Source organism: Bufo bufo, assembly GCF_905171765.1.
Source record: "Bufo bufo chromosome 1 unlocalized genomic scaffold, aBufBuf1.1 SUPER_1_unloc_2, whole genome shotgun sequence".
In the NCBI taxonomy this organism is placed as follows: domain Eukaryota; kingdom Metazoa; phylum Chordata; class Amphibia; order Anura; family Bufonidae; genus Bufo; species Bufo bufo.
Genome location: NW_024399964.1, coordinates 50,721 through 75,970, shown reverse-complemented (window position 1 = coordinate 75,970; position 25,250 = coordinate 50,721). Strand labels below are relative to the sequence as shown.

The following is a 25,250-nucleotide window of genomic DNA, read 5'->3' as shown; positions in this document are numbered from 1 at the left end:
AGATAGATAGATAGATGGATAGATAATAGATAGATAATAGATAGATAGATAATAGATAGATAATAGATAGATAGATAGATAGATAGATAATAGATAGATAATAGATAATAGAGAGATAATAGATAGATAATAGATAGATAATAGATAATAGATAGATAGATAATAGATAGATAATAGATAGATAATAGATAATAGATAGATAGATAATAGATAGATAATAGATAGATAATAGATAATAGATAGATAGAAGATAGATAATAGATAGATAATAGATAATAGATAGATAGATAGATAGAGAGATAATAGATAATAGATAGATAATAGATAGATAGATAATAGAAAATAGATAAATAGATAGATAGAAAGATAGAGAGATAGATAGATAGATAATAGATAGATAATAGATAATAGATAGATAATAGATAGATAGATAATAGATAGATAGATAATAGATAGATAGATAGATGGATAGATAATAGATAGATAGATAGAGAGATAATAGATAATAGATAGATAGATAATAGATAGATAATAGATAATAGATAATAGATAATAGATAGATAATAGAGAGATAATAGATAATAGATAGATAGATAATAGATAGATAATAGATAATAGATAATAGATAGATAATAGATAATAGATAGATAGATAATAGATAGATAATAGATAGATAATAGATAATAGATAGATAGATAATAGATAGATAATAGATAGATAATAGATAGATAATAGATAATAGATAGATAGAAGATAGATAATAGATAGATAATAGATAATAGATAGATAATAGATAATAGATAGATAGAAGATAGATAATAGATAGATAATAGATAATAGATAGATAGATAGAGAGATAATAGATAATAGATAGATAATAGATAGATAGATAATAGAAAATAGATAAATAGATAGATAGAAAGATAGAGAGATAATAGATAGATAATAGATAGATAGATAATAGATAATAGATAGATAATAGATAGATAGATAATAGATAGATAGATAGATAATAGATAGATAATAGATAGATAATAGATAGATAGATAGATGGATAGATAATAGATAGATAGATAGATAATAGATAATAGATAGATAATAGATAGATAATAGATAGATAGATAATAGATAATAGATAGATAATAGATAGATAATAGATAATAGATAGATAATAGATAGATAATAGATAGATAGATAATAGATAATAGATAGATAATAGATAGATAATAGATAGATAGATAGATAATAGATAGATAGATAGATAATAGATAGATAGATAGATGGATAGATAATAGATAGATAATAGATAGATAGATAGATAATAGATAATAGATAGATAGATAGATGGATAGATAATAGATAGATAGATAATAGATAATAGATAGATAATAGATAGATAATAGATAGATAATAGATAGATAATAGATAGATAGATAATAGATAGATAATAGATAGATAGATAGATAGATAGATGGATAGATAATAGATAGATAGATAGAGAGATAATAGATAATAGATAGATAGATAATAGATAGATAGATAATAGATAATAGATAGATAATAGATAGATAATAGATAGATAATAGATAATAGAGAGATAATAGATAGATAATAGATAGATAATAGATAATAGATAGATAGATAGATAATAGATAGATAATAGATAGATAATAGATAATAGATAGATAGATAGATAATAGATAGATAATAGATAGATAATAGATAATAGATAGATAGAAGATAGATAATAGATAATAGATAATAGATAGATAGCTAGATAGAAGATAGATAATAGATAGATAATAGATAATAGATAATAGATAGATAGATAGATAATAGATAGATAAATAACAGATAGATATGAGGTAGATAATAGATAGATAGATAGATAGATAGATAGATAATAGATAGATAAATAACAGATAGATATGAGGTAGATAATAGATAATAGATAGATAGATAATAGATAGATAATAGATAGAGAGATAGATAATAGATAGAGAGATAGATAATATATAGATAGATAATAGATAGATAGATAGATAATAGATAGATAATAGATAGATAGATAATAGATAGATAGATAATAGATAGATAATAGATAGATAGATAGATAATAGATAGATAATAGATAGATAGATAGATAATAGATGGATACATAGATAATAGATGGATACATAGATAATAGATAGATTCATATATAATAGATACATAGATAATAGATGGATACATAGATAATAGATGGATATTAGATAGATACATAGATAATAGATGGATACATAGATAATAGATGGATACATAGATAATAGATGGATACATAGATAATAGATGGATATGCTGATGTTTGCTTTCTCTTCACTGTTTACCTTCTCGCCGTCGACAGTGCAGTTAGATAGATTATAGATAGATAATAGATGATAGATAGATAGATAATAGATAGATAATAGATAGATAATAGAGAGATAATAGATAGATAGATAGATAATAGATGGATACATAGATAATAGATAGATTCATATATAATAGATACATAGATAATAGATGGATACATAGATAATAGATGGATATTAGATAGATACATAGATAATAGATGGATACATAGATAATAGATGGATACATAGATAATAGATGGATACATAGATAATAGATGGATATGCTGATGTTTGCTTTCTCTTCACTGTTTACCTTCTCGCCGTCGACAGTGCAGTTATCGTACAGTATAATTATGACTACGCCGTTCTATTCACTTCAATGTGACGGCTCCCTCCTATTCACTTCATCCTGAGGATAGGTCATCCGTATAAAAAAGCGGTCAACCCCTTTAACACTTCCATTCACTGGAACGACCCCTGACCCCCCCCCCCCCCCCCCCATAGCATTACCCCTCATCCACCAGACTTTACAGCTGGCACAATGCAGTCTGTAACTTTACGTGGTCTCCACTTCGTGGCAGAGTTGTGGTTCCGTCCACTTTACAATAATACCGCTAACAGGTGATGGTGAAATATCTAGGAGAGAAGACATTTCAGGAAGTGAATTGTGGCAGCAATGGCATCCTATTACAGGGCCACATAGGAATTCAGTGAGCTCTTTACAATGATTTTTACAATTGTCTGTAAAAGCAATTACATGGCCAGGGCTGGATGTTATACACCTGTGGTAATGGTAGACTGCATGGCTAGAGGCTGGATGTTATACACCTGTGGTAATGGTAGACTGCATGGCTAGAGGCTGGATGTTATACACCTGTGGTAATGGTAGACTGCATGGCTAGAGGCTGGATGTTATACACTGTGGTAATGGCAGACTGCACGGCTAGAGGCTGGATGTTATACACTGTGGTAATGGTAGACTGCATGGCTAGAGGCTGGATGTTATACACTGTGGTAATGGTAGACTGCATAGCTAGAGGCTGGATGTTATACACCTGTGGTAATGGTAGACTACATGGCTAGAGGCTGGATGTTATACACCTGTGGTAATGGTAGACTGCATAGCTAGAGGCTAGATGTTATACACCTGTGGTAATGGTAGACTGCATGGCTAGAGGCTGGATGTTATACACTGTGGTAATGGTAGACTGCATGGCTAGAGGCTGGATGTTATACACTGTGGTAATGGCAGACTGCATAGCTAGAGGCTGGATGTTATACACCTGTGGTAATGGTAGACTACATGGCTAGAGGCTGGATGTTATACACCTCTGGTAATGGTAGACTGCATAGCTAGACGCTAGATGTTATACACCTGTGGTAATGGTAGACTGCATGGCTAGAGGCTGGATGTTATACACCTGTGGTAATGGTAGACTGCATGGATAGAGGCTGGATGTTATACACCTGTGGTAATGGTAGACTGCATGGATAGAGGCTGGATGTTATACACCTGTGGTAATGGTAGACTGCATAGCTAGAGGCTGGATGTTATATATTGTGGTAATGGTAGACTGCATGGCTAGAGGCTGGATGTTATACACTGTGGTAATGGCAGACTGCATAGCTAGAGGCTGGATGTTATACACCTGTGGTAATGGTAGACTACATGGCTAGAGGCTGGATGTTATACACCTCTGGTAATGGTAGACTGCATAGCTAGACGTTAGATGTTATACACCTCTGGTAATGGTAGACTGCATGGCTAGAGGCTGGATGTTATACACCTGTGGTAATGGTAGACTGCATTGATAGAGGCTGGATGTTATACACCTGTGGTAATGGTAGACTGCATGGATAGAGGCTGGATGTTATACACCTGTGGTAATGGTAGACTGCATAGCTAGAGGCTGGATGTTATATATTGTGGTAATGATAGACTGCATGGCTAGAGGCTGGATGTTATACACCTGTGGTAATGGTAGACTGCATAGCTAGAGGCTGGATGTTATATATTGTGGTAATGGTAGACTGCATGGCTAGAGGCTGGATGTTATACACCTGTGGTAATGGTAGACTGCATGGATAGAGGCTGGATGTTATACACCTGTGGTAATGGTAGACTGCATGGCTAGAGGCTGGATGTTATACACCTGTGGTGAAGGTAGACTGCATGGCTAGAGGCTGGATGTTATACACCTGTGGTAATGGTAGACTGCAGGGCTAGGGGCTGGATGTTATATACTGTGGTAATGGTAGACTGCAGGGCTAGAGGCTGGATGTTATACACCTGTGGTGATGGTAGACTTCACGGTCAGAGGCTGGATGTTATACAACTGTGGTAATGGTAGACTGCATGGCTAGAGACTGGATGTTATACACTGTGGTAATGGTAGACTTCACGGTCAGAGGCTGGATGTTATACACTGTGGTAATGGTAGACTTCACGGTCAGAGGCTGGATGTTATACACTGTGGTAATGGTAGACTGCACGGCTAGAGACTGGATGTTATACACTGTGGTAATGGTAGACTTCACGGTCAGAGGCTGGATGTTATACACTGTGGTAATGGTAGACTGCATGGCTAGAGGCTGGATGTTATACACTGTGGTAATGGTAGACTGCATGGCTAGAGACTGGATGTTATACACTGTGGTAATGGTAGACTGCATGGCTAGAGACTGGAGATGGATAGATATGAGATAGATAGATAGATAGATAGATATAGGTTTGATTTGATATAGATAGATAGATAATATTGATGCTGTTTTCTGTAGTTCCCTCTCGGATGGAGAAGGGTCTTACACGTTTCGCCCCCCCTCCTCCCTCCGCACCCGCAGCTTCCATGTCACACAAGAGGCGTGAAAACAACACAAACTCTGCCCGGGGCCCCACTTTTCTGCTGCACCCCATCTGCTGTTCAGTTGATCATTATCTGGCTTTGGCTTGTCTTGCAGATGCCGGGGGGCAGCAGGGGCGGGGGGAGCAGTGCAGAAGACTTGGTGAAAAGATCAAGCGCAGGAGGGGGGGGATTGTGCTCCTGGCTTTGAAGGAGCAGGATACTTCGCTTCCCCATTATATTATCAAGTTGTTTGCACATGGAGCCGGAGTTGTCAGCAGTACTGCGCAGTGTGGAGGACCCTCACATATAGAGCAGGAGTTGTCAGCAGTACTGCGCAGTGCGGAGGACCCTCACATATAGAGCAGGAGTTGTCAGTCTCACATATAGGGCAGGAGTTGTCAGTCTCACATATAGAGCAGGGGTTGTCAGTCTCACATATAGAGCAGGGGTTGTCAGTCTCACATATAGAGCAGGGGTTGTCAGTCTCACATATAGAGCAGGGGTTGTCAGTCTCACATATAGAGCAGGGGTTGTCAGTCTCACATATAGAGCAGGGGTTGTCAGTCTCACATATAGAGCAGGGGTTGTCAGCAGCACTGCGCTGTGAGGATTTATGAGGACCCTGTGGTTTCTTTTTGTCTTGACTCTTATGGGGCCCGGGGGTAGTTGTTTTCTGGATCCTATAACCTTGTCTCCAACCTGTGGCTCAACAGCTGTTACAAAACTACAACTCCCATTATGCCTTGATAGCAGCAGGGAGTTAGAACATGTTGGGAGTTTTTCTCATCAGCTGGAGAACCTGAGGTTAAACACTCAATGTATAAGCACTTTCTATATTCTGCAAGGAGGTGGGAGCTTTGCTGATCTCTTCCTCTTCTTTCTACTTTCTTTTCCCTTTCCCTGAACCCTTTTCATTCCTTGTCTTGGTCTTTTTGTTCCTTTTCTTGGACTTTTTGTTCCTTTTCTTGGTCTTTTCATTCATTTTCTTGGACTTTTCTTTCCTTGTCTTGGTCTTTTTATTCCTTTTCTTGACCCTCTAATTCTTCTTGTCTTCTTCATAAATCTTCTTCACTGTCCACATTCTTTAACTCATTTTTCCTGGTTTCAATAACTCTGCACGTCTTGGTATCTCCTCCACTTCCGTATTACCTCACCGGGTGGCCTGCTGTCTTTGTCACCTCATCTTTACCTATTAACTGAACTTCCTCCCCCATTCCTTCCTATGTCATCTCCTCTTCTTCACCTGCTTATTATCTTTCACTTTCTTGGATGTTCTCCCCTTGTTCCTCCTCATCATTATCACTACATCTTCTCCACCTGTTCTTATCCCATCATCCCTGGTCCATCTGCTTATGATGTTCTCATTCCTTGCTCCTCACCTGTTTGCTGGATCTTCTCCTTTATCTCCTGCTGGTCTCTGGATCTCCTGCCCGACAACTTTCATCTTCTCTTCCTCGTGCAATATATGTTTTCTCTCTTATGTCTCTTCTTCCTCTTCTTCTTCTTTTTTGATCTTCTGACTGTTTCCTGCATCATCCTCCAACCTGGTCCAGCTCTTCATCCATCTTCTCTTGTGTTTTCCTCACTTTCTCCTCCATTCTCCTTTTCCCCTTGCCCCGTCTACAGACTCAAGCATGGATTGCAGCTGCGTGTCTGATATTCTACTGACTCCTTCTATGCCGGCTCTCTGGACTCCAGGTAACAAGACGTTTGTGTCTGCACTGCTCAGTATCTATCCATCCATCCATTGTATGTTCTGCATTTCTGACCTAAAACTCCAGCAGATTTTCCCACAAGTCCTAAAAGAAGATAAAGAACCAAATCAAAGAAATGAGAGAAAAATATTAGACCTGGAGGAAAACGCTCCGTTATCACATGTCTGCGGTAAAAGTGTTTCTTTTTTGTTACCCGCCTTTTAATAGCCATCATTTTTTTAATTTTTGTTCACGTAGCCGCATAAAGGCTTATTTTTTACAGGACAGGTTGTATTTTTAAGTGGCACTTTTTATTTTGCCATAGCTCATATCGAAAATGGGGAGAAAAAAATTCTCCAGGTCGGTATGATTACGGCGATTCCAAACTTGTATAGTTTTTATTATGTCTTACCGCTTTAAAAAAAAAAAAAAAAAAACCTTTGAAAAAACATTTTTTTTTTTCTGCATCACATATTTTGGCAGCCATAACTTTTTATATCACTGTCATACAGAACTGTATGAGGGCAGTTTTTTTTGCAAGTTTGTGGTACATACAGCGTTTTAATCACTTTGTATTACATTTTTTTGGGGGGACAAGGTGACCAAAAAATGGCAAATAATGGATTTTTTTCCCCCAGTACGGTGTTTATTGAGCAGGAAAAATATTTTTATGTTTAAAATATTTTATTTATTTTAATAGTTTGGATATTTTCAGATGCGGCAATACTTGTTATTTTTATTTTTTTGTTTATTTTTTTAATAGGTAAAATTGGGAAAGGAGGTGATTTGAATTTTTTTTACATTTTTTATTTCTTACACAATAATCTTTAATCCCCTTAGGGGACTTGAAAATGCGATTTTCTGATCACTTGTCTCATAGACCACATTAGAATACTATTGTGGTCTATAGGATTCTGACAGCCGGGGCTCTGATTGGAGGACACAGGGAGTCCCATCCCTCTGTCTAACCCCCACAGATGCCATGATCCCAATTGACTGTGGCATCTGAGGGGTTAAATGACCGGGATCGGTGTCATTGCCGATCTCAGTTGTTGTGGCAGCCGTCCCACCGCACATGGAGCAGGCTACGCTGTGGTGCAGGTTAACGTTTAAGAACAGGGATCTATCAAAGTCTGATCTTCACAACAGTATTTGTGAAAGTGTCTCACGGAACAAAGAAAAGAGATTTCTGAGAACCTCAGAAGAAGAGCTGTTGATGCTCATCAGGCTGGAAAAGGTCATATAACCACCTCTAAAGAGTCTGGACTCCACCACTCCACAGCCAGACTTGTTTACAAATGGAGAAAATTCGAGACCATTATTACCCTCCCCAGGAGTTATTGACCATCAAACATCACACCAAGACATGTAATAGTCTGTGAGGTCACAGAGGAACCCAAGGTAACCTCTAAGCAACTACAGACCTTTCTTTCATTAGTTGGTGTTAATGTTCATGAGTTCACCATCAGGAGGACATTGAACAACAATGGTGTGCATGGTGGGATTGCAAGGAGAAAGCTGCTGCTCTCTAAAAAAAACATTGCTGCTCATCTGCAGTTTATAAAGATCACCTGGAGAAGCCAGAAGACTATTAGGACAATGTTCTGTGGATGGATGAGAGCAAAATAGAACTTTCTGGTGTAAATGAAAAGTGTTCTGTTTGGAGAAAGGGGAACCCTGCATTCAATATGAAGACCTCCTCCCATCTGTGACACACGGTGCTGGTAGGATCATGGTTTAGGCCTGTTCTGCTACATCTGGGCCCGGACAGCTTGTCATCATTGATGAGACAATTCTGAATTATACCAGCAAATTCTATGTCAGGACATCTGTCCGTGAGCGGAATCTCAGGAGAACGCGGGTCATGCAGGAAGACACCAACCAAGGGAAAGTTCTGGAATGTCCGAGTCACAGTCCTGATCTTAATCCAATGGAAATGATATGAAAGGACCTGAAGTGAGCAGGTCATGGAGGAAACACCAACATAGCAGAGCTGAAGCGGTTATGTAAGAAAGAATGGACTAAAATCCCTCCAAGGCGAAGTGTAGGACTAATTAGTGTAGGAATAATGCCCCCACAGTAGTACTCGCTGGGTTAATAATGCCCCCAATAGCAGTAGATGTACTCTGGCACTCACAGGTCTCCAGGGTGCTCAGCGGTACAATAGCAGATAAATAGAGAAATGTACTGCGGCCCGCACCGCTCCATGACATATATATTCCCGCTATTTCATCCGTAAAAGAACAGCAGCGCTGAGAGATGGAAGAAACAGCGCTCCGGACAACAGACTGTTCAACCCCAGTATACTACTGGTAAGGGAGTTAATGCCCCCCCGTAGTATATAATGTTCCCTCCCCTCTCACCCGCCATAGTGCCCCCCTGTAGTAGTTTATATATATATATATATTGTCCCCCCCCCCCCCACTCAACCCCCTTAGTGCCTCCTGTAGTATAATGTAACCCTGTGGTGGAAATACATATAATGTCCCTCACCCATTGTGCCCTCAATCTATCTATCTATTATCTATCCATCTATCTATCAATCATTATCACGTGATGCTGATTATAATGACGATTATTCTATTTTTGGTTGTCTGGGTTTTTCTGTGGATTTTCTCGGTTGTCGGGGTTTTTCTGTGGATTTTCTCGGTTGTCGGTCTATAATACACAGGGAGCTTTAATCTCTCACTTTTCTCAGAGTTTCGTTTTGTTTGTTGACAATAATACCACCTGCAACAAAATATTCCGGGATGATGGGAGTGACGGTGCCGGGTGCGGGTTGTAGTTAATTGAGGGAGAATTGGATGCGGCGAAAAAAAGAAGCGAGAAATAGAGAAGAACAGAACCGAGAACAACCCGGGACTGGTGGAGACACCGGGAGGGGGGAGTGGACCGGGAGACACCGGGAGGGGAGAGGGGACCGGGAGACACTGGGAGGGGGGAGGGGACCGGGAGACACCGGGAGGGGGGAGGGGACCGGGAGACACCGGGAAGGGGGAGGGGACCGGGAGACACCGGGAGGGGGGAGGAGACACCGGGAGGGGAGAGGGGACCGGGAGACACCGGGAGGGGAGAGGGGACCGGGAGACACCGGGAGGGGGGAGGAGACCGGGAGACAACGGGAGGGGGGAGGGGACCGGGAGACAACGGGAGGGGGGAGGGGACCGGGAGGGGGGAGGAGACCGGGAGACACCGGGAGGGGAGAGGGGACCGGGAGACACCGGGAGGGGGGAGGGGACCGGGAGACACCGGGAGGGGGGAGGGGACCGGGAGACACCGGGAGGGGAGAGGGGACCGGGAGACACCGGGAGGGGGGAGGAGACCGGGAGACACCGGGAAGGGGGAGGGGACCGGGAGACACCGGGAGGGGGGAGGAGACACCGGGAGGGGAGAGGGGACCGGGAGACACCGGGAGGGGGGAGGAGACCGGGAGACACCGGGAAGGGGGAGGGGACAGGGAGACACCGGGAGGGGGGAGGGGACCGGGAGACACCGGGAGGGGGGAGGGGACCGGGAGACACCGGGAGGGGAGAGGGGACCGGAAGACACCGGGAGGGGGGAGGAGACCGGGAGACACCGGGAGGGGGGAGGGGACCGGGAGACACTGGGAGGGGGGAGGGGACCGGGAGACATCGGGAGGGGAGAGGGGACCGGGAGACACCGGGAGGGGGGAGGAGACCGGGAGACAGCGGGAGGGGGGAGGAGACCGGGAGACACCGGGAGACACCGGGAGGGGGGAGGGGACCGGGAGACACCGGGAGGGGACCGGGAGACACCGGGAGGGGGGGAGGGGACCGGGAGACACTGGGAGGGGGGAGGGGACCGGGAGACATCGGGAGGGGAGAGGGGACCGGGAGACACCAGGAGGGGGGAGGGGACCGGGAGATACCAGGAGGGGAGAGGAGATCGGGAGACACCGGGAGGGGGGAGGGGACCGGGAGGGGAGAGGGGACCGGGAGACACCGGGAGGGGAGAGGGGACAGGAGACACCGGGAGGGGAGAAGGGACCGGGAGACACAGGGAGGGGGGAGGAGACAGGGAGACAGTGGGAGGGGAGAGGGGACAGGAGACACCGGGAGGGGAGAGGGGACCGGGAGACACAGGGAGGGGGGAGGAGACCGGGAGACAGTGGGAGGGTGAAAATGCAGCCCAGGGGCCGAAGCGTAAAGCAAACAATAACACACAGAAAAAAAAAACCTGCTGAATTTATCTAATAATAGTTACTGTGTGCAAAAGTAAATATTAGTAATAATAATAATAGAATAATAAAAATAATAAAAGTAATAATAGTAATAATGATAGTAGTAATAATATTAAATAATGGTTATATCAGGTATAATAATTATTATTTCCTAATAATTATGATTATTAATAAGAATAAGAGTTTGGAGGTAAATTATTACGACGGGTCTTTTTCAGGTGCAGGAAACTTTCAAAATAAAAATAAAATTATTATATCATAAATGTTTGTAAGAATAAAATCATTAATTTTCCCTCAGAAATTTTACAGGAAATAACAATTCTGATCGTTTCCTGAAGATGAGAATCAGTCACAATATTTCCTCAGTGACCTTCAGCTAATTATTATTATTATATTTTATTGTTATTATTGTTATATTTTTATTATTATTACATTTTATTATTTTCTCTATTATTGTAATACATTTTTGTGATTTTTGCTGATTTTCTGTGATTTTATTCCTTTCTTTCTCTCGTGTTTTTTCTGTCCGTTTTTCGCTGCAGCCCTTTATATGGCGCTGACTGTTATTTCTGTTCAGGCTCCGTTCACACCTTGGCGCCAGTTCTCTCTATCCGCAGACTCCTCTCATCCGGACGGCGGAGCGTCCTCTCGCACCGTTGATTCAATAGATGCAGCGGTCGAGGGTCAGGACTGTGCGCGTCTGCGGTTTGTCTCTCGTTCGAGCCTGTAAGACAGATGCAGAGCCGAAGGACTGTGTGAACGGAGCCTTAGACTGATCTTCAGCCTCAGCGGGCTCATGAGTTGCGTCACTGACTGCGAGCCGCTGTTCCCTGTTATCTGCCAGTCTGTAGCGCTCCTCAGTGGGATGACTGGAAGAGCGCCCCCTGCCGCCACGATCACTATGCATACACTGCTGTTATCTCCTTATACCGCTGCCGGTTGGTTTCTGAGCCGCCATTGTGCTCTCCTTCCAGGGTTCGCCTTTCCGGACTGGGCCTACAAGCCGGAGTCCAGCCCGGGCTCCAGACAGATCCAGCTCTGGCACTTTATTCTGGAGCTTCTTCAGAAAGAGGAATATCACGACGTCATCGCCTGGCAAGGAGACTACGGGGAGTTTGTCATCAAGGACCCGGACGAGGTGGCGCGGTTATGGGGGATACGCAAGTGCAAACCTCACATGAACTACGACAAGCTGAGCCGAGCCCTCAGGTAAGAGCCCCCCAAACTGAGCGCACAGATACAGTGTTACAGGGGTTAATCCCTAGTAACCAAAGCCTTTCCTGACCTGGAGGACCCAACACATCCAAATGAGAGCGGTGTAATGCCCAATTTCTCCTGTGGTGGCGCCACTGGGAAAGTGACCACTTGCTGCCAGATCCCCCAATGGATTGCAGCTGATCTCAGAGGGTCCAGGATTGTTAGTAAATGGCAGAGAACCCCTTTAATATTATGGGGCAGTCCATCTCTGGTGTGTGGGCACAAGCTGGAGGTCATCCAAGAAACTTCTGCTCCATCAAGCTGTAAATATGGCGCCTCTATAGAGGAAGCAGCAGAGCTGAGTTTGTCATTTGGCACATTTTACTACAGGTATATTTCCCACAGCCACATGGGGAGGAGATCCAAACAAGTCTCCACACACTGTCGTCTCCTCTGCCTCCATATCACTTCTTACACTGGGAGAGGAACCAAAAATCCTTCCCATGAACACTCTTCTAACAATAGCTCGATACATGCACATTACTCATTGAGCTCTGCTACATCAACACTGTAGCTGTAGAACGTCAGCCGTGTGCAGAGGAGCCGCATTGCTCGCTGTGATATGGTTCAGGCCCAGACGGTCCCTGTGGGGCCTGCGGGTGAAGCGAGGAGGAGGATCCTCATCCCTTTGCCGAAAAATCACTTTTGACATTTAATTTCAAAACTCTTCCCCGGCCTAACACGTGGGTGATATGTTTGCCCTGCGAATGCAGCGGAGTCTCTGGAGAGGAGGGGGGGGGCGCGCGGCTTCTATATAATCCATATATCACACAATAGACAACGGAATACGCTCTATTGTAATGAAATCTGCCTGATATGTACATGTATATATGTGAGACGCCTATTACAGGAGTGAAGTCCCCCACAGGGGGTCCAGCGGAGTCTCTGGAGAGGAGGGGGGGCGCGCCCCTTTTATATAATCCATACATCACACAATAGATAGAATACACTCTAATATATAGAAATCTGCTGGATATATACAGTCAGGTCCAGAAATATTGGGACACGGACACAATTCTAACATGTTTGGCTCTATACACCACCACAATGGATGTGAGATGAAACAGACAAGATGTGCTTTACCTGCAGACTGTCAGCTGTAATCTGAGGGGATTTACATCCAAATCAGGTGACCGGTGCAGGAATTACAGCAGTTTGCATATGTGCCTCCCACTTGTTAGGGACCAAAAGTAATGGGACAATTGGCTTCTCCGCTGTTCCATGGCCAGGTGTGTGTTATTCCCTCATTATCCCAATTACAAAAAGGTCCAGAGGTCATTTCCAGTCGCTATCTGCATTTGGAATCTGTTGCTGTCAACTCTCAAGATGAGATCCAAAGAGCTGTCACTATCAGTGAAGCCATCATTAGGCTGAAAAAACACAACAAACCCATCAGAGAGATAGCAAAAACATTAGGCGCGGCCAAAACAACTGTTTGGAACATTCTTATAAAGAAGGAACGCACCGATGAGCTCAGCAACACCAAAAGACCCGGAAGACCACGGAAAACAGCTGTGGTGGATGAGCGAAGAATTCTTTCCCTGGTGAAGAAAACACCCTTCACAACAGTTGGCCAGATCAAGAACACTCTCCAGGAGGTAGGTGTATGTGTGTCAAAGTCAACAATCAGGAGAAGACTTCACCAGAGTGAATACAGAGGGTTCACCACAAGATGTAAACCATTGGTGAGCCTCAAAAACAGGAAGGCCAGATTAGAGTTTGCCAAACGACATCTAAAAAAGCCTTCACAGTTCTGGAACAACATCCTATGGACAGATGAGACCAAGATCAACTTGTACCAGAGTGATGGGAAGAGAAGAGTATGGAGAAGGAAAGGAGCTGCTCATGATCCTAAGCATACCACCTCATCAGTGAAGCATGGTGGTGGTAGTGTCATGGCGTGGGCATGTATGGCTGCCAATGGAACTGCTTCTCTTGTATTTATTGATGATGTGACTGCTGACAAAAGCAGCAGGATGAATTCTGAAGTGTTTCGGGCAATATTATCTGCTCCTATTCAGCCAAATGCTTCAGAACTCATTGGACGGCGCTTCACAGTGCAGATGGACAATGACCCAAAGCATACTGCAAAAGCAACCAAAGAGTTTTTTAAGGGAAAGAAGTGGAATGTTCTGCAATGGCCGAGTCAATCACCGGAGCTGAATCCGATTGAGCATTTCACTTGCTGAAGACAAAATTGAAGGGAAAATGCCCCAAGAACAAGCAGGAGCTGAAGACAGTTGCAGTAGAGGCCTGGCAGAGCATCACCAGCGATGAAACCCAGCGTCTGGTGATGTCTATGCGTTCCAGACTTCAGGCTGTAATTGACTGCAAAGGATTTGCAACCAAGTATTAAAAAGTGAAAGTTTGATTTATGATTATTGTTCTGTCCCATTACTTCTGGTCCCTTAACAAGTGGGAGGCACAGATGGAAACTGCTGTAATTCCTGCACCGTTCACCTGATCTGGATGTAAATACCTCAAATTACAGCTGACAGTCTGCAGGTAAAGCACATCTTGTTTGTTTCATCTCACATCCATTGTGGTGGTGTATAGAGCCAAAAATGTTAGAATTGTGTCCATGTCCCAATATTTATGGACCCGACTGTATATATGTGAGATGCCTATTACAGGAGTGAAGTCCCCCACAGGGGGGTTGAGCAGAGTTGTCAGCAGCTCCATGTAATACAACAATATTCAAATGAGTTCATCTGTTTTATAGAATATGCTAATTATTATCTGAGTTAATGTTGCGGGCGGTTACACAGAGGGTCTCTTGCTCTGGAGGACCTGCCCTGTCCTGTATTACACAGACATTATTTACTAATGTCAATGGGCACCCTGTAATACTTTATCTCCCCTGTGGTGGCGCTGCAGGGAAACTGCCCCACAGATCACAGCAATTCACTGAGGGTCCCAGCAGGAGGACACTTTATGATCAGTTCTGACAAGTGGAGGACCCCGTTAATTCTTTTTTTAATTATAGGACTAATTAGAACCTGGACGCCGACGTGAATCTTTTGTTCCCTAATTTCTTTTTTTTTTAAGGGGTCCCAGCTCTGGTTGGGTTCATACTCTTTGCTGTTGCATAGTGTAGAACTCATTTATTACCAAACAAGGGGGTAAGGGCATGGAGTGTACCTTCCGCGTAGACCAGGAGAACCACAGTCAGGGGTAAGGTCTGCCATCACAGGGGTCCTTCTGTGTAGACCAGGAGAACCACAGTCAGGGGTAAGGTCTGCCATCACAGGGGTCCTTCTGTGTAGACCAGGAGAACCGCAGTCAGGGTTAAGGTCTACCATCACAGGGGTCCTTCTGTGTACACCAGGAGAACCGCAGTCAGGGTTAAGGTCTACCATCACTGGGGTCCTTCTGTGTAGACCATGAGAACCACAGTCAGGGGTAAGGTCTACCATCACAGGGGTCCTTCTGTGTACACCAGGAGAACCGCAGTCAGGGTTAAGGTCTACCATCACAGGGGTCCTTCTATGTAGACCAGGAGAAACACAGTCAGTGCTAAGGTCATCATAGTGTACCTTCCGCGTAGACCAGGAGAACTTCAATCACGGGTAAGGTCTACCATCATGGGGGTCCTTCTGTGTAGACCAGGAGAACTGCAGTCAGGGTTAAGGTCTAACATCACAGAGGTCCTTCTATGTAGACCAGGAGAAACGCAGTCAGTGGTAAGGTCTACCATCATAGTGTACCTTTCGCGTAGACCAGGAGAACTTCAGTCAGGGGTAAGGTCTAACATCATGAGGGTCCTTCTGTGTAGACCAGGAGAACCGCAGTCAGTGGTAAGGTCTACCATCATAGTGTACCTTCCGCGTAGACCAGGAGAACTTCAGTCAGGGGTAAGGTCTAACATCATGAGGGTCCTTCTGTGTAGACCAGGAGAACCGCAGTCAGGGTTAAGGTCTAACATCACAGAGGTCCTTCTGTGTAGACCAATAGAAACACAGTAAGTGGTAAGGCCTACCATTCTGGTTGGGTCTCCTGACATGATTCATGGGTTTGCCTTGAAGAAAGGGTCCACAGAAGCAAAGAATAACATCCATGGGTATAGAGTGAGGGTCCGGGGTCTTTTCCATCATTGGTAGAGGCGAGGATGATGATGCCATCTGTTTCTCTTCCAGATATTATTATAATAAGAGGATTCTACACAAGACGAAGGGCAAACGCTTCACCTACAAGTTCAACTTCAGTAAAGTCGTGCTGGTCAACTACCCTCTGCTGGAAATGGCCAACTCCTCGCTGCTCCTTGGACAGAACCCCTTCCCTGGGGCACATTCACATGACCCCTTCACTCCAGAGGTAGGACCAGACCTATAGGTGTGATATCATATTACAACTCATCTGAAAGGTGGGGGGTCCAGGCAAGTCACTATTAGGTAGTACTTTCTGGAGGATGGGGGTTAAAGGGAGCTTACTGGAGGTACACCTTGTTGACACAGCCAATCAAGGGTACATATCAGTGGTGAGGCCTTTGGGGACCTCATCTTCCAAAAATGACACCCTTGTATAGGAGACAAGTGTCAGGTAGGTTCATAGATGTCCTTGGATGATACTGAATTAGCTGGAGCCCTTCCCCCACCACTATTCAGATGTAGCAAAGTGAAGATTGATACTTAATAAATATAAAAGTAACAACAAACTGTAAACTGATACAATGAAACCAGTGAAAGTCTCCTTATAGTTTGCTGCAGTCCGTACAGTCAGATCTGGTGCTCAATTCTGTGCAGGCTGCAGATATTTTATCTTTAATATTGCATTGTACTCATTTGGAATGAAAAAACATTTTTTCAATTGGTCTTTATTAAAAACTTTTGAGCCCTTTTCTCTCTACATCCTTGAGATTCTCTAGTAGCAGGAGCTGTGTTTTCACTCTGTTCAGTCCTTACCTCTGACCTCCTAAACACTCATTATTATTTGATACTGATGATTGTCTCTTCCTTTCCAGGCTCTGCAGTCTCTCTTCTCTCCCACTGGTCGGCCTCCATTACTAGATCGTCCTCTTTCCACTCCAGAGACGGAGAAGCTTCGTCTCGAAGCCGCTTTTCCTTTCCTGACCTCAGGTAAGTGACGGTGGCGCTCACGCAGATGCCATTGCCAAATTATTATATGAGTGATGAAGAGAGCGTCGGTCGCCCTCTAGCGAGACTAAGAGCTGTAAAAACATGCTTAAAATATTAAAAGAAAAAACCCACAAAAAACGGTTTCCCATAAAAACCTGGATCATGGTGTAAAAAAAAGTACAGAATTAGTATTTCTGCATCCGTAATGACCCGAACGTGCCATGAAATGACTGGTTTTTATCCTGCAAGGTGAATGGCAGGTCTGATCTGCCGGGGCCAATTGCTGGGGCCCCTGCCGGTCATGTGAATAGAAAGCACACTGCTCCATTCAGGGAGATCAGTGAGCAGTTGGACTCTGCTTCACTCCAGAAGCCTTCGTTCTTGAATCCCCCCCCCCCCTCCCGATCAGACACAGGGGGTATGTGTTTGTCATGGCACACCCCTTTAAGGATCTTTAGGGGTCACTGGGATCTGTACGGAGAATTATTGGTTACCGTCTATATGACTTCTTTCTCTACTTTCTTACAGGTTCTGCGTACAACAAGCCTCCAGCCATGTTGCCCCCCTACAACCGAAACACCCCATTTCCTGACTACACCTGGGGCTTTAACCCATACCTTTCTGGCACTTTCCCTTTAACTGGCTCCAAGTTGCCCCCCTCCCTGTATCCGCCCCAGTTTTACCCCAGCTCCCTCTCCCAGCTCCCTCCTCCCGTCTCCCTGCTTCCGGGGGACTCCATGGACAGGTCTAGCAACCTCATACCCAGTATACCACATAGGCTGTGTGCCAGCCTGAATTCTCACCCGCTGCTGCCCCTGAGAGGAAGCGGAGAACTGGGCGGCACCGGGGCGGTGAGGAGAGACAGAGCCGAGCAGCCCGAAGGGAAACCAGAACCAGAATCTGACTCGGACCTGGAAATTACAGACGTGAGCGACTGCAGTTCAGAGGCGGAGGGGTGCGGGTACAGCCCGCCGTGCCCGGGAACCTCGGTTAGAAGGGGCAAAACAGAGGATGAGCGACCCAAAGGAGCAACCACCAAGATTTCCCAAGAAAAGCCGGCGGCTCCGCTCAGCTAGACCCGCCGGTTATTATACAGAAACTATATCTAAATGTACACTATATATATATATATATAAATATATATAACTATACGGATATATGGGGGTAAACCGCGTGCCGTGCCAAGCCCTTCATCCCGAAACAGCAGAAAATGTAAGCGTTATACAGTGGTAGCAAGACCTTAGTTAATTCATTTGGCTGTCAGGGCATGCTGGGAGTTGTAGTTTTGTAACACCGGTTGGAGGCCACTGTCCTCTGACCTCACAGATCCTTTCCATCCCACCATCGACCTAGAAAACGGCGGGTGTGCACATGCATCCATATCCTGGCCCAAGGTCACCGATGCAGATCGTCACACTACCACGGAAGGTCATCACAAGGTCAAGTGTGGCTGGGACGTCTCCGGGATGAAGGGGTCCTTCTTTCGTGCCAGGGTGCTGCAGAACAGCTTCCCCCTGTTGAAAAAAAAAAGGGGGTTTAGGAGAAGGGTCCAAGTGTCTATTTTTCTATGAAGTTCTTTGGGTTCTGCAGATCTGGGGCGCAGGTGAACCCCGGGCTCTGATAACACGTTTCCTCTTCTCAGCAATGACCTGAAAATAAATCTCACCCCGAAGCGGGTTACACAAGTTCAAGGCACCAGATTGTACACAGGAGAGCAGCGCCACCCAGTGGCCATGCTTGTAACTGACGGCTGAAATTAAATCTCTGTTAAAGGGGATCTCCGGAATATCATCAAATTATGAGAACAGCTTGCAATATAATATTTGGCAGAATGATGCCGACGGGCGAGGGATGGAAACACAGGAGCCTCGGGGCGCCTGGGGTCATCCCCGGACGACCGCGTATAAGCAATAGTGAGGAGATCATGGACGGGAAGGGAGCAGTTTTCCTGAAGTCGGTGTGGCGGCATTAAGGGTATCAATTAGTTCCTGGGGACGCAGCAGAGTTATTACGGGATGGGCGCCTTTAAATCCATTTGTCCCAATTCTCTCAGATTAGCTTTCGTCTTTTTAGACTGGAATATGAAACCCCATAAATGCGCCCCTCTAGTTCCCACAGGACTCTGTTGTGATATTCGTGGATTCTATTCAGAGACGGCAAGCAGAGATCTGGAAAATGGAAATAAATAAAAAAAAACAAAATGGAAGTGCAGAATATTTGTATCAGTCCAGTTCGGGGGGGAGGGGTCGGTGAAATGTCCGGGCAGGCAGCAGTGCGTTAGAGTTTTAATAAAAAAAAATAACTCCCCTTTTAAAACGCCCTCTGAGCGGTGGTAGAGGTCCCTGCCAGACAGGAACCATCCTTGGTCACGTCTCAGCGATGGCTTCCGGAGACCCCCTTTAATATGCCTTTAGCAACGATACAAATACTTAGACTTTTTTCTTGCATGTATATTGAATGACATGATATCTTCAGTCTCCAGTCACTTCCAGAGCTGCAATCCCAATTCTTCTGGTTACCGGAGAGCAGTGCATTGTGGTAGCTCTTAGTGGGTGGAGCTAAGCTGCTGTTTCCAAGGGCAACAGTTGGACGTTTTGTTGACACTGAGAAGAAGCTCTGCCTCTCACCAGCCAATCAGATTCCACAGTTTAGGTTACAATATAAGACATCGGATTGGTTGCTATGGGCAACGTGTCCAGCTTTTTGGCGAGGGCACGTGGCGACATATGTTGCTACGCCACTTATTGGCGGTCACCAACGAGCTGCAGACAAGTCTAAGAAATGGTTTTGTTGTGTAACACGTGTCGTGAATATGTAAGGTATCGGGATCCATAGCAACAGGTTCATGTATGACTGGTTGCTATGCAACAGACAGCTACTCGACCCATAGCAACCAATGAATTCCCCACATTTTGCATCCAGTTTAGAATATGGGCGGCAGTAAAGCGATTGGTTGCTAGGGGCAACCACACCATTATTAAGTCACACTGCAACGGTTGCTATGAGCCGCTGGTTTTTCAATACGTTTCTGCCATTTACTAAAGGGGGAATCCAGAAAATGAAATTCCCTGTTAGATCATCTAGATATCCCTCCAAAAAAATCTGCAGGGGCGCCGGAGAACGGGGCCCACACTCCGAACACTACTGATTTCAGTGGAGTCCTGGGGAGAACGGCGAGGGGAATGCAGTTGCCCAAAGCAACCAATCAGATCCCAGCTCTCATTTTGAAGAGGTCATTTTGAAGATGACAGCTGGAATCTGATTGGTTGCTATGGGGAACCTCTATACAACTAGTGCTGGAGAGGTTGGGGTCCCTACAGGGCACTTTTGGCCCCAATCTCATGGACCAGAACGTAGGTTATTTTCTGTCGGGTGCACCACCACCACCACCAGTATCCCCAGTCTCACATGTGTACCATGTCCAGTTTATGATGTGTGTATTCCCACCCCCATCCAGTGTTCTGTCCTGATGTATGTGGTAACATTATGGAGGGGGAGACGAGGGACGTAAAAAAAAATTATAATAATTCTCAAAAATCGCTGACTTTTTTTTTTTTTTTTGTATCTGTGAGTAAAATGAATGAGCCGGAGAAATCCCAAAGAGAAGCAATAAAGAAAATCAGAAACAAACCCGTTGTCCGTCAGCTGCTGAATGGAACAATCGCCGCACGCCAAACTGACACAAAAAAAATACACTTTATTTTTTTGGTGACATTTTTGTAAATTACAACTTTTTGCAAAAACATTTTCTTTGGCATAGAGATGGAGCAAGCATTTTATGGGTAGGGAAAAAAGACTGTCCCTCTCGAAATTCACAAACCTACCAAAATATAAACCCAAAATCCCCAAAGCTTCACAAATATATAAATATATCGAGGAATGAGGCTTAAATACCCAAACGGAAGATCGGCCACAGCGGGCTGAACCCCAGAACATATATATATATATATATATATATATAACACTCGCCCGTAACACCTGTGTGCAGTTCCTCTAGAGCAGAGGTCGACATTCCGCAGCTCGCCAGCTATGGTGGGGGACTCCGGGTATAACCCGGCACAGCTGGAGGGCGGCCAGAAGGTTCAAGGCCTAAATATATGGTTCCTAATGTCGCTGAGGCTTAATGCCCCATCTCCCCTGCATCGATTTCCAGTATGTTCTTGTGCTCGTAGCACGTGACCTCCCCCCATACAGAAACATTGCGGTGGTGTGACAGACCCTTATGTGAACATCTCAAAGGTCACCATGAAGTAGAAAGGTCTGGTGTGAACACGTGCAGGCCTCCTTCCATCTTCTGAATCCACCTGAGATGCTAGGGATGTGCCTGACAATACAATTACACGAACTGTGGTTGCTAGGCTATTTATCCATAGCAACCAGCCTGGTCTAAATGACTCCGATGTTCAGCTCAAAGCTGGACTGTGCCAGTGGTGACAGCAGAGCAGGAGCCATCTGGCAGCAGTCACACCACGATGGTCTCCATATCGATGGGCCTTAGTAATCAGTATAGGAGGAGCCATCGGGCAGCAGTCGCTCATCAATATGGAGACCATCGTGGTGTGACTGCTGCCAGATGGCTCCTCCTATACTGATTACGAAGGCCCACCGATATGGAGACCATCGTGGTGTGACTGCTGCCAGATGGCTCCTCCTATACCGATTACTAAGGCCCATCGATATGGAGACCATCGTGGTGCGACTGCTGCCAGACTCCGGTGCGACTGCTGCCAGACTCCTCCGCCTTTACTGATTACTAAGACACCACGATGGTCTCCATATCGATGGGCGACTGCTGCCAGATGGCTCCTCCTATACCGATTACTAAGGCCCATCGATATGGAGACCGTCATGGTGTGACTGCTGTCAGATGGCTCCTCCTATACTGATTACTAAGGCCCACCGATATGAAGACCATCGTGGTGTGACTGCTGCCAGATGGCTCCTCCTATACCGATTACTAAGGCCCATCAATATGGAGACCGTCATGGTGTGACTGCTGCCAGATAGCTCCTCCTATACTGATTACTAAGGCCCATCGATATGGAGACCATCGTGGTGTCTTAGTAATCAGTATAGGAGGAGCCATCTGGCAGAAGTCACACCACGATGGTCTCCATATCGATGGGCCTTAGTAATCAGTATAGGAGGAGCCGCCTGGCAGCAGTCACACCACGATGGTCTCCATATCGATGGGTCTTAGTAATCAGTATAGGCGGATGAGCCTGGCAGCAGTCACACCACGATGGTCTCCATATCGATGGGCCTTAGTAATCAGTATAGGAGGAGCCATCTGACAGCAGTCACACCATGACGGTCTCCATATCGATGGGCCTTAGTAATCAGTATAGGAGGAGCCGCCTGGCAGCAGTCACACCACGACAGTCTCCATATCGATGGGCCTTAGTAATCAGTATAGGAGGAGCCGCCTGGCAGCAGTCACACCACGACAGTCTCCATATCGATGGGCCTTAGTAATCGGTATAGGAGGAGCCATCTGGCAGCAGTCACACCACGATGGTCTCCATATCGATGGGCCTTAGTAATCAGTATAGGCGGATGAGCCTGGCAGCAGTCACACCACGATGGTCTCCATATCGATGGGCCTTAGTAATCAGTATAGGTGGAGCCTGGCAGCAGTCACACCACGACAGTCTCCATATCGATGGGCCTTAGTAATCAGTATAGGAGGAGCCATCTGGCAGCAGTCACACCACGATGGTCTCCATATCGATGGGCCTTAGTAATCAGTATAGGAGGAGCCATCTGACAGCAGTCACACCATGACGGTCTCCATATCGATGGGCCTTAGTAATCAGTATAGGAGGAGCCGCCTGGCAGCAGTCACACCACGATGGTCTCCATATCGATGGGCCTTAGTAATCAGTATAGGAGGAGCCGCCTGGCAGCAGTCACACCACGATGGTCTCCATATCGATGGGCCTTAGTAATCAGTATAGGAGGAGCCGCCTGGCAGCAGTCACACCACGACAGTCTCCATATCGATGGGCCTTAGTAATCAGTATAGGCGGAGGAGCCTGGCAGCAGTCACACCACGACAGTCTCCATATCGATGGGCCTTAGTAATCAGATTTCTATGAATTAGATTTAGCTGGAGAACTTCCTTAAGTCACCTCCTCCATGGTGAGCAGTGATATGTCTATAGCAGAAGTTGCAAGTCATCAGTAACTGGGTGCCTGGATTACAATGGGAACTTTTCTATATTTTAATACTACAACCATCAAAAGAACACGTATGTAGACCGTCTGTTTAGAACACGTACATTTCACACCTTTAACGCCATCAGCATCATGACAAAAAAAAGGGATCTGCATTGTATTCCAGAAAGGGCGCCTCCCTTGTCCTATAGGCTATGTCTGGTACTCCCATTCACTTAAAGGCCGCAATACCCAATACAGCCCATGGACACGAGAGGCGCTGTTCCCGCAATAAAATACAGATCCTTTTTCAGTCTAAATAACGCCTTTAAATACTTCATCCTTTCCCCAGTTCATAGACCCTTATTCCTCTGACCCGTACAGCGGAGAAAAATCTGTACAGGAAGCACAAAGGGCCGAAACACAGCAGTACGCCGACTACGACTACAGAGACTTCTGAACAACCGCAAGCCATGGGAATGCTGCGTAGACCGGGTCTAATGGAGGCGATTATCCAGTGAGACCTCCTGATCCTGCCCATCAATGACCCATCTCCACCCTGTGGCTCTTCAGCTATTGCAGAACTACAACTCCCAGCTGGAGACCCACATGTCGGAGCCCACCGCTGTATCTAACTGTATCTAACCTGCCCGTATCTCAATAGTACCACAGTGTCATATATCGTCGCCCTTGAACCCTAAACCCCTCCACACTTTGTTCTCCATTCCTATCCAGGCATCCACGTTACAGGGGAACCCCAACCTCCATATGGAGCTGAAGGGTTCACTTTTTTTGTGCTTTTTATTATTATTTTATATAAACTTTATTAATGTGGAAAAAAAAAAGAGCAAAAAAAATCCAGTCTCTCTAGTAAGCAGACGGGATGACGTTACTGTACAGCTATGATAAGAATTTCTATCTGAAATATATATTAAAAAAAGCAGACTGAATACGCACTTCACCCCCCCCCCCCCCATCCCTGAAAAAACTGAAAAGTATAAAAGCTATAAGGCACTTGTGTCGTCCAAGAGGGATAAAACCAGGTCCCCTCAATTACAGCAGGGCTCCCACCCACCCACATCCTATGACTGGCAGTCCATTTAGTTCCATAACTCCCACCCTGGCAATCGTCCTGTTCCTGGCACCTCAGAGGTTGTGTCACCGTCATTCTTGGCAGGGCATGCAGCTCAGTTAACCATGGAAAACAGGACCTGAGGAAAAAAATAACAAAATACGTGAGAACCGACCCCCGGGGAGCGGCGCAGAGAGCCAACCCCCGGGGAGCGGCGCAGAGAGCCAACCCCCGGGGAGCGGCGCAGAGAGCCAACCCCCGGGGAGCGGCGCAGAGAGCCAACCCCCGGGGAGCGGCGCAGAGAGCCAACCCCCGGGGAGCGGCGCAGAGAGCCAACCCCCGGGGAGCGCCGCAGAGAGCCAACCCCCGGGGAGCGCCGCAGAGAGCCAACCCCCGGGGAGCGGCGCAGAGAGCCAACCCCCGGGGAGCGCCGCAGAGAGCCAACCCCCGGGGAGCGGCGCAGAGAGCCAACCCCCGGGGAGCGGCGCAGAGAGCCAACCCCATATATTGCACAAATGCATCTTAAAGGGATTGTCTCAACACAAAACCACTTTCAGCTCAGAACCCTTTTTCCCTGCAGC

At 45.4% G+C, this 25,250-nt stretch overlaps 2 protein-coding genes and 1 long non-coding RNA gene across 10 annotated transcripts in view; 2 read left to right on the top strand and 1 right to left on the bottom strand.

Moving 5' to 3' along the window:
* The first annotated feature begins 6,780 nt into the window (after window positions 1–6,780).
* On the top strand, window positions 6,781–18,757 carry ERFL (ETS repressor factor like). The gene is made up of 5 exons (XM_040412971.1): window positions 6,781–6,913; window positions 12,085–12,319; window positions 16,504–16,681; window positions 17,328–17,442; window positions 17,971–18,757. Exons 1-5 carry the CDS (start codon window positions 6,850–6,852, stop codon window positions 18,516–18,518), a joined length of 1,140 nt encoding a protein of 379 aa, XP_040268905.1. The 5' UTR covers window positions 6,781–6,849; the 3' UTR covers window positions 18,519–18,757.
* A 3,761-nt stretch (window positions 18,758–22,518) lies between these two features.
* On the top strand, window positions 22,519–24,442 carry LOC120982709. Its single transcript, XR_005774965.1, has 2 exons — window positions 22,519–23,062; window positions 23,128–24,442. It is a non-coding gene; the product is annotated as an uncharacterized LOC120982709 (long non-coding RNA).
* Window positions 23,320–25,250, bottom strand: part of ARHGEF1 (Rho guanine nucleotide exchange factor 1) — a 49,557-nt gene continuing 47,626 nt past the window's right edge. For all 8 annotated transcript variants that reach the window (XM_040412963.1, XM_040412964.1, XM_040412968.1 and 5 more), the window contains one exon: window positions 23,320–24,808. The gene's annotated coding sequence lies outside the window, so the exon portion shown is untranslated. The remainder of the gene's footprint in view (window positions 24,809–25,250) is intronic.